Source organism: Mus caroli, chromosome 9, assembly GCF_900094665.2.
Source record: "Mus caroli chromosome 9, CAROLI_EIJ_v1.1, whole genome shotgun sequence".
Lineage (NCBI taxonomy): Eukaryota > Metazoa > Chordata > Mammalia > Rodentia > Muridae > Mus > Mus caroli.
This window is the reverse complement of record NC_034578.1, coordinates 91,604,879-91,615,559: the sequence shown is the minus strand read 5'-3', so window position 1 is coordinate 91,615,559 and position 10,681 is coordinate 91,604,879. Positions and strand designations below refer to the sequence as shown.

Here is a 10,681-nt window from a genome sequence, read left to right as displayed (position 1 = left end):
GAACCCATGTAATGGTCTGCAAGAACTCCCTTGACAAGGCTGTCTTCTGACTTTCACACCCACATGGTGGGACACACCTCTCCCTCAGTATGTATGTGTGCAGTCTCTGTGCACGCACACAATATACTAATGCAAATTTAAATGATATTAAAAAAGATATAGAGTATGACTTTATTTGGAAATGGGGTTCTAATACAGCCAATTATTAGAAGGCTCTAATCCAGTATGACTGGCAGGTACCACTGTAAAGGAGCAATGTAGACAGGCTGACCCAGGTGAAAGCTTATATGAAGACAGGTGGGGAAAGAGATTGTCACCTGAGGATAAGAGGGCTGGAATGATCAATCTACAAGCCAAGTAATACACAAAGTTCTAGGAGCATAAGNGAGAGCTGGGGACTATAGTCTTGTTGACACCTTGGTTCTGCTTACTAGAATGGCGAGACAGTTAAGTCGCCGTGGTGAGAGCAGCTCGCTGGAGGTGCTTCATTATGGGGGCCCTGTGACACCAATCCAGGGATCCTCAGTGACAAGGAGGATAGAAACGTATGGTAGAGAGAACGTCAAGTTGTAAATCAGAAGAAGGTGTATTAACTATATATCTAGGTATAGACTCACTTAACATTTACTAATAAAAATGGCACTACACTTCTGAATTATTATTAATACAATTTTTCTTCTTGAGACAGGGTCGACATAGCCCAGGCTGGCCTTAAACTCACTAACTATGTAAGAATGGCCTCCAATTCCCAATCCTTCTGCCTTTGGCTCCTGTGCTGGGGTTAGAGGTGTATGCCGCCATGCCTAGTTGATGCTATCCATTTTATGAAGGACACAATCTCTCTCACACGCAGGCTGGGAGCCGCTCGCTGGCACTCACCTCTCGATGTACTCTGCGAGGAGCTGCTCTGCTGCCGATGAGTACATCCACTCGTTCCCCACTTTCTTGGTATAGCCAGGGACTTCCTCATTTTTCTTGTTGAATTTGAGATTTAAACCCACATTTGCTTTATGGTCTCCATGAGGGCTAAGTTTAAATCACATATACACATAAGTGTTTTAAAATTTGTTCAAAAAATGAAAAAGTATGCTTTTTTTTTTTTTTTTTGGTACAGTGCTAGGGACGAGTCCAAAGCCCCACACATGCCAGACAAGCACTACACCACTTAGCTACCACCAAACCCAACATTTGCTTCCAAGTCTTAGAAAAGCTCAGTTCTGATTGTTCTACATTTTAGTCTACATGGTTACTTCTAATTAGCAGTAATTAAAAATTATAGGGCAGGTTTTAAAATCCAAGTTAAGAAAGCATATAAATAAATTATGTTATTAGAAAAAAGAAAATTAACAAAACTCACAGAAATATATTACTGAGGCTCACACACACCCTCTGATACCTTTTTTCAAGGTTAGCTGCTAAAAATACAAACTGTCTTTGAAAACATCTAAAAAGTAAGCTGTTCATGTAAAGCACACAGCTGGAGGAATTCATGGGCAACTTAGTCCACAGTCATTAATTGGAAAAAAATCAATACCGAGATAGTAAGCATTTAATCTCTATCATTTAATTTTTCTGCCACTTTAAGCAAATATCCCTAACACAAACTTACTTTCTCCTAGATCCTCTTCCAATAAAAATACTTCCTGTAAACCTTGAAACAAGGTATCCACTCACTCCAAGGCGACCGGCCAACACATATCCTGGGTTGTACTTTATAGAGTATTTCTTTAAATATAAAAATAAAGAGGTCAATTATAGAAATACATGTTTACATTAAGTACTGCTTGGTTACCTTTGAGATCTGCAGCTAGTTAAGACACCACTGCCCCCCACCCCAGGATCTGAAAGCCCTCCTCCTTCTATTACAAACGAAGGACNAGNAAGCAATCTATAAATCTGTCTCAATTAATAAATTCTGTAAGTACCAAACACAGAATTCTTCACATAACCTTTTTAAAACTAATTTTCATATTCTAAACAGGGGTAGCAAGTACCTTGAAGAAAAACAAGGCTTCAAAAATTACTATACATACTGAAGTCAAACACAAGTGCATCATCAAAAAACAGTTGTGAGGAAAATTAAAAAGTGTGAATGTAAATAATCGTTTCCACTAATGCTATTTTTTTTTTTTTTTGGTTTTTCGAGACAGGGCTTCTCTTCTCTGTGTAGCCCTGGCTGTCCTGGGAACTCATTCTGTAGACCAGGTTGGCCTCGAACTCAGAAATCTGCCCGCCTCTGCCTCCCAAGTGCTGGGATCAAAGGCATGCGCCATCATGCCTGGCAAGACACTAATTTTTATTTATATTCTAATACTTTGTAAGTTATANGGATAGCTTATAAAATGTATATATATGAATGAAACTGTTTCATGTAGCTCAGATTGGCCTTGAACTTGCTTTGTGCTTGAGGATAATCTTGAACCTCTGATCCTCCACCTCTTAAATTCTAGGATTGTAGGCTTAGGCCACTAAACCTGTTCATACAGTGCTGAAGGCTGAACCCAAGGAGCCTCATGTATGCTAAGCAAGAACTCTACCAAATGAGCTACACTCCCAGCCCCAACAGTTTATATTCTTACTTTATGATCATAGCTGAATGGAGAAATATTTTTGCCACATAACATCAATGTCTTGGGACTGGTAAGTGATTAAACCAGCTACCATTATTTTACTGATTATATGTATCTATAGTGATGCTTAATGGGTAATCATTTTTGGTAGGCTAGAATATTAAATTACTATTAAAAATATATAAATGGCAGTAGCCAAATGCAGTGGTACATGTTTATAACCCTAATACTTGGATCAAGATAAGGGAAGGAGGATCAGGAGTTCAAAATTATCCTTGGCTACTCAGCGATGTAAGCCAGCCTTGATTACTTAAAATACTGTCTCAATGGTTAGAGAGACACAAAGAACATGGCTGTTCAACAAGAGTATCATCAGATTTAGTAAAGATACTGATCTGGATGAATGTGTTGGTTTGTATATGCTTGGCCCAAGGAGTGGCACTATTACAAGGTGTGGCCCTGTTGGAGTAGGTGTGTCACTGTGGGCATGGGCTTTGAAACCCTCCTCCTAGCTGCCTGGAAGCCAGTCTTAGCTGCCTTTGGAGGAAGAGGTGGAACTCTCAGCTCCTCAGCCCCATCTGCCTGGACATTGCCATGCTCTATCTAACCTTGATGATACAGACTGAAACTCTGAATCTATAAGCCAGCCCCAGTTAAAGCATTCCACTGTTCTGCAAATACAAATTCACAAAATCAATATTCCTCCAAACAAAGGNATGGTCAGGCCTATCATAGCAGTACCCTAGCCCTGGTACCAACTTCTGTCTTACTGCTGTGAACAGACTCCAAGACCAAGGTAACTCTTATAAAGGACATTTAATTGAGTCTGGCTTATAGGTTCAGTTCCTAGTTTCAATGCTAGGGATTAAACTGGGGTACTTACACATGCTATGCTAGGTTGTTATGAATAGATCTATATGAATTTATACTTTTCCCTTACACTTTCAGTATGTGTACGTTTATCAGTGGGCATGCATATCACAATGCATGTGTGGAGAATAAACTTGGTATCATTCTTCAGAAGCCATCTACTTGAGTTTTTTCTCTTGTGAGGCAGGATCTCTCACTAGGCCTGGCACTCATCAATTAGGTTCAGCTGGCTGGCAAAGTTAGCTCCAGGGACTCGTCTTCTATTACTGACGTTAAGCTCAGCTCTCATCCAANGGGACATGAACTGGGGATACTGGGGGCATGAACTAGGGACATGCTTCATTAAAAATATTTTACTAACTCAACTATCTCCTTAGCCCATTACACTTATTCTTAAAGTACGGAAATTCATTTTAAGGAAGGAGAAAAATATCCTAGTATTAAAGAAGTGTATTTTCAACCACAGCAGCTATTGTACTTACATGCTGATTCTGTATTAAAGCATCAAGATTTGGTTCACAAGGAATGCTGAAAACCACACGGATTCTCCCTTCTGTAATCACATCTCCTGACTCCTGAACCTGGGGGTGGAGGAAACCACACTGTTTTAATCTCTGTTATTACATTCATTTATGTTTCTCCTTATCTGAATTTTACTCTTCTAAAATAGAACACAACAATAAAATTAGACATGGAAATTTTCTTGAAATTTATAACAAGAATTAAGATTGATTGAGTCAGTCATTTTATATTTGCTTTAATAGATATTAATCACATCTAAAAATTCACTTCCCTGTAGATAACATCAANTTAACAAAATGCTGCAAATAATATTTGAAAACATTTACCTTGATTCACCATCTTTAATACCATAAAGGATGTGTCTTTAATATTTTTATACCACGTGCATATTTACATGCATGGAAAAACAATAACAACTATTACTATTAGTTTCGCTTAGCATCGAACTCATTTAGGTTGGTCTCAAACTTGGTAACCCACTGCTTCAGCCTCCTGAGTGCTGGGGTTATAAACATNTACTACAATCCCCAGGACCAATCATGCTCTGAGGACACCTTAAAGACATCATTTCCTTTATCTGTATTTTAGCATATATATATATGTATATTTTTTTAAAGATTTATTTTATTTATATGAGTACATTGTAGCTGTCTTCAGACACAGCAGAAGGCATCAGATCTCATTAGAGATGGTTGTGAGCCACCAAGTGGTTGATGAGAATTGAATTCAGGAACTCTGGAAGAGCAGTCAGTGCTCTTAACCGGTGAGCCATCTTTTCGGCCCCTTTCTATATGTTATGTTTGTGGTCTGGAGATCAAACCCAGGGACTTGTCCATGCTAGGTAGGTGCTTCACCACTGATCAATATCCACAATAGAAGCTTTCTTGTTTTATCCTTTTATTATTACTATGCAATGGTGAATTCTTGATTTGCTTCACTAACTTCTAATTTGTTAGTGCACTTAGTTATTCTGCTACTTGAGCTATTAGGATGTGGCCACAGGAGCCCCTTTGCCTCCCTCCCATGCTCACTGACTCGGCCCTTTCATTCTTTTTGCACTTTTTACTTCCTGGCATCAGATGTAGCAAGCTCATTTTGTGCCATCCTGGTCTGAGACTTACCATCAGGTAGGTACTTTATTGAGAAGAAGTGCAGTTTTTAGAGAATGTTATGGTCTTAGAGGTCAAGATCTGGGTATCTCGTGTGTTCACTAATACCAGAGCGTCTGCTTATGCTTTTGAAAAATATGTGTATGGCACACACAAACATGTGTGCATAAGCTCGTATGCTTCAGAATTCCTAACTACCTCCATTATGCCCCCAACAGACTCTTATTTTTTTCAGTGGGAAGAGTGGGGTTATTAAAAATTCATTACCCTGTATCTAAAGCTTCCTAACAATAACTTTATAATTGCTTCAGATATAACCTAATAAACAAGTGTATTAAAAAATACCAGACTTTGAATTCTTTATCTCACCTCCTGATCACTAGCTCGTCACTACAGCTAAATGCTGTGTTTTTAAGTTACTAGAGTGAATTATTTATGTTTCCCGCTTAGCATTACATTTTATTTTGCACTTTCGATGCAAGAACTGTATTAACTTGAAAGAAGAAAAAAGTTAATAAAAAATTGAAACTAACTTCTCCAGTGCAGCCATAATAAGGAGTTCCAAGCATAAAGACCATACTTCTCGGTGGAAACAAGTCATCCAATGTTTTGATATTGGAGAAACGAGAGTCAAAAGCTCGGATGTCCTATATAAAATGAAATATAAGAGTCAATCATCACAGCTAGTATTTATAAAACGTGCATATCATCTTTTTTTTTCTTTTGGAATTAAATCTGAAATGTCAGCAAATGTCAAATATAAAGATTTTCTATAGAATAATACCAAGGATGAAGACACAGTGACTGGTTACAGTGTGCTCTCTTCTAGACACTTCATACATTTATCTCGCTCATTTACTTCTTCCCTAACCAAGGGAGCAGACACTCATCATTAACTTCATTTGCCAAAACTGTCAAAAAAGGGATGAACCTTGTCCAAGGTCACATAGCAAAGAAGCTATCTCAGACAACCTGTGCTCTTAACTACTACACTATAGCTTATTAAGAGAGAAACAAAAATTACAGGGTTAGAAATACAGCAGTATTTATCCAAGGGATAGGGTTAGATTTCAAGTCCCTTCCACAGTGTATGTCTGAAACCACTGTCAGTACCAAAGCCTACAAATTCCTTTTTTATACATATCCGTCTATGACACTTTCCTCTATATACTGGATAACAGTGAGAGATAACAGCAATAAGAGACTCTGAATGTGGCCTCTTCTTTTCAGGGTTTGCACTGTAGTCACTTCTTCCCTTTATGTGANGCCTCCATGATGAAATGTGCTGAATAACTAAGTTATGAGATATGGGCGTATGCTCCAAGCTTGAAGTGCAGCAGTAACAGTGAAATTACAACTTCCCTTCACAACTTCATGTATGGGAGAATCATTCTTCTTTTTTTTTTTTTTTTTTTTTTACAAGACAGGGTCTATCTGTGTAGCCCTGGCTGTCCTTGAACTCAGAAATCAGCCTGCCTCTGCCTCCCAAGTGCTGGGATCAAAGGCGTGGGCCACCACGCCCGGCTGGGAGAATCATTCTTATAACCTGTAATCAGACCACCCTCAGCATACGGGGAAAAGTTTCATCTTTTCATTTGAAGGAAGCATATTTAATTGCCAGTACCACTACCCTTGCACTTTGGAGTCATTTACTAAAATAAATGTTCCCATGTACCATGGTACCATGACAGCTGAGCTGGTGCTGAGCTACTACTCAGTAGCAGGCAGCCCATACAGCAAGGATGCACTGGAGTAAGAGGAGTTCCAGCTGAGGGAGAATGAAAGATTCCTTCCAATATTCAGAATGGTGACCATTTAAAAATGTATGCGGGGCGTATGAGGCCAGCCTGGTCTTACAGAGTGATTTCCAGGACAGTCAGGGCTACACAGAGAAACCCTGTCTTGAAAAACCAAAAAAAAAAAAAAAAAAAAAAAAAAACAGAAAACAAAAAACAAAAAAACGTATGAATTGCTTAACTCCGGCATTTTCCAGGTAATAGTTTGACATTGGTTGAATGCAGGTAACTGAAGCTATGAAAGAGCAAACATTGACTTTCCACTGACACTTTATAATATTGGAGATTATGCAGAGCTCAAGCCTTTAATATTCATTAGTTTAATTCTGGCAAAAAAGATAATTGTTTTAAAGAAAGGATCTTGATATGTTGCCCATAATGGTCTCTAATACACAATCTTCTTGCTTCAATTTCCCAAGTGCTAGGACGGCAGATATTCATCACTACATCTCTGTCTAAGCTAATATTTTTGAAGGATTAAGAAAAATGTTGACATGTTAGGAATGAAGGGTGTATGTGCTAGAAAATTTATTCTAGAAAATATGTTCTTAAAAACTACCACAACATTGTCCAAGCATGGTGGCGCACAGCAATAATTCCAGTACTCAGAGGAAGTAGAGACAGGTGGAACAATGTGAGTTCACAACCACTTGTTTTATATAGTGAGTTCCAGGACAGTCAGTGCTATGTAATTGAGAGACTTTCTCTCAAAAAACAGAAAACAAAAGAAACAAAATCCCAAATTAACCAACCAACCAACCAACCAACCAAATGAACAACAACAACAAAATATCCAACAAAATCAAAACCATGTACATACTTAAGGAACATGGAATAGTCCTTAAAAAGAATAATATTAAAAAATGTAAAAAACCCCAAACCAGAACAGAAACATTTAGTGTGTTTGTGTCAGATGGTAGTTTGTAGGACCTGGTTCTCAGCTTCTATCACAGGGTTCCAGGGGCTAAAGGCCTGTTCTGGAGAGAAAGGATTTAGGTTGTTGGCTTGGCTGCAAGCATTCTGACCTGCAGAGTCATCTGGGCAGCCCCCAAATAATATATTTTATAAATTATGTTAAGAAAGCTTTATTATATATTGCTAAATCATTATTATATTCATAAATATTAATTATTGTAACTGTCTTTTTTCTTTTGTTGCTGAGTCTTCAAACATCTAGGACTTTATGAATGCTAGGCAAGTAGTCTGTTTCTAAGCTGTATCTGTAGTACTTTAAGAAACTTTTGAGACATGTTTGTGCTAAATGGCCAAGTTGCCTAGGCTGGCCTTGAACTCACTATCTGGCTTAGATAGCCCTTGAACCTGTAATCTTTCTACTTCAGCCTCCCAAGCAGATGGATTACAGGTGTNAACACAGGCCTTTCTGGCAGGACTTTTGATACAAGGTGTTACAGTATGCATTAAGAGCGAAGCGAGACTTGGCCAACTTTACCTTAACAATAGTTTGATAAAGGAAAGGAAGAATCTGTTTTGACCACTGTTTTTCTAGACGGACTTCACCATTCTGACCGATTTGATATTTACGACCCGTGAGCAACTGAGCATACACAACAGCAGATGTTTCATTTATTATTATTCCCTTTCTTCTTAGGTATCTAAAGGAAGAATAAAAAAGAAAGATCTCTATGTAGAAGTATGCATACAGTCCAGGTGATAATCATCAATTAAAGCAATTACAACCAAACACCTGTATCACTGCAAACAAATGCGCGGCAGTTCTCAACACAGTGGTCCTCATCCTTCCCGATGCTGGGACCCTTCAATACAGTTAGCTCCGCATGCTGTGCTGACCCCAACCATACAATCATTTCGTTGCTATTCATAACTCTAATTTCCTTACTGTTATGAATCATAATGTAAATATGTCTGTGTTTCCAACAGTCTTAGGTAGCCCCTGNGAAAGGGTCACTTAACCTGCAAAGGGGTTGCGATCCCCAGGTTGAGAACTGCTCCTATGAACCTTTGATGGTACTGATTTTAGTCTATGGATCATTTCTCCACTGTACTTGTGACTAAATAAGATATTAATCTGTGAAAACACAGAACTCCACACTCAAGGAAGGCTGTACACACACAAAATAAACGTAAGGAAAAATTTAAATTGAAAAGTGAAAAAACTCACCAGACAGAGGACGATTTAAGTATGTTAATTCACNACAAAGGCTCATTTGTTTTACTTCTATGTGATATAAACTTTACATAATTACCTCTTCCTCACAGATTCTTTTCTTTTCAATTAAAATTTGCATACTTTTTAACACTCCAATCTTTCTCTGTTTTTGAATGGCTTGAGGGATTGAGCAGGCCTTGAACNTACGGACCGAGCAGAGTTCCAGCCCTGGCCCTCTTTATCTGTATCTCGGAAGCATAGATTTGACACTGTGCTAAGAGGAGTGAATCAGTCTCACAATCCTCCTGCCTCAGCTTCTGGAGTGTGGTAACTAAAGTTGTGTGCCATCATGCTCAACTATATTACTTTTTAAAAACGTATTTATTTAATGTGTATGGATGTTTTGCCTCCATGTATGTCTGTGCACTGCGTGTGTGCCTGGTGCCTGTGGAGACCACAGTTAAAGACTGAGTGAGCTGCTGCATGGGTGCTGATAACTGAACCAAGGCCAACTGTGTGAAGAGAAGCCAGTCTCATAACCTCTTGAGACATTTCTCTAGCTACCAACCACGTCCTCATGACGTCAACTCACTGTTCTGAAATTCCTTGTATTTCTTTAGTCCAGTTCGATTGTTCTTTATCTGTAAGTTGGATGACTTTAGATGGTGGGGCAGTTTTCCCCAAATAAACCTTCTGTGTTCCTGGAGGTTCTTCTATGTAAAACCTTAGAAATAAAAACAATGTAAAAATTATATAAGCCTAAATTTGTGCTTTAATGTAGAGCTTATGCAGAGTTAGTGTTCTGAGTAAAAAAAATTTACATGGTACAATTGTAAAACCCAAATCTGCAAACGCAAACTTTTTTTTAAAAAAATACAATAATAAAAATTAAGAGAATAACGCTGGGNGTGGTGGCGCACGCCTTTAATCCCAGCACTCGGGAGGCAGAGGCAGGCGGATTTCTGAGTTCGAGGCTAGCCTGGTCTACAAAGTGAGTTCCAGGACAGCCAGAGGTATACAGAGAAACCCTGTCTCAAAAACAAAACAAAACAAAACAAAACAGAACAAGCAAACAAACAAAAAATCCCTAAGAGAATAACAGAGAAACCCTGTCTCAAAAAACCAAAACCAAACCAAACCAAGACAAAAAACAAAAAACTAGAGAATAAAGATGTGTGGGAATTTCCTATGTTTTGCATGTTGGTATGTCCCTGGATGCCCAGCAATTTGAGGAATTAAGGGGAAGAAGATATCTTGATTCCATGAATTTGAGACCAGCCTACATAACACAGCAAGATCCTGTCTNACCCCAAGAAAAGATGAAATATTTAGAACATAAATATTTAATGAACATAACATGAAATATTTAGAAATAAACAGAACAAGATGCAAATATTGCCTGCATAATGAAAAGATAAAGCACTAATTTAAAAAAAATCAATGATGTAAATAATGGAAAAGCATATTGCATTCATGGGTTAGCAAACTTCCCCAAACTCATTCATAGGTATAAAAGTTTTTCTTTTTCTCATTTTTAAGCTCCCCTCANCCCATCTCTTTCATCTTCTCTTCCCCCATCTTTCTTTCAAGACAGGGGACAGCTATGTAGCACAGGCTAGCCTTGAACCTCCTCGTATCCTGGGCTAGTCTTGAATTTGTAGAGATCTTCATGCCTTAGCTTAGAGT

General features: G+C 38.4%; 1 protein-coding gene across 1 annotated transcript in view; it reads right to left on the bottom strand.

The window, feature by feature from the left end:
- The window catches only part of Xrn1 (5'-3' exoribonuclease 1), a 105,202-nt gene that overhangs the window by 47,239 nt on the left and 47,282 nt on the right, over positions 1–10,681 (bottom strand). The window contains exons 19-24 of the mRNA XM_029481985.1: positions 9,588–9,719; positions 8,318–8,480; positions 5,605–5,718; positions 3,923–4,021; positions 1,610–1,725; positions 880–1,026 (exon numbers count right to left, since the gene is read on the bottom strand). Coding sequence (XP_029337845.1) covers positions 880–1,026; positions 1,610–1,725; positions 3,923–4,021; positions 5,605–5,718; positions 8,318–8,480; positions 9,588–9,719 — 771 coding nt within the window. The remainder of the gene's footprint in view (positions 1–879; positions 1,027–1,609; positions 1,726–3,922; positions 4,022–5,604; positions 5,719–8,317; positions 8,481–9,587; positions 9,720–10,681) is intronic.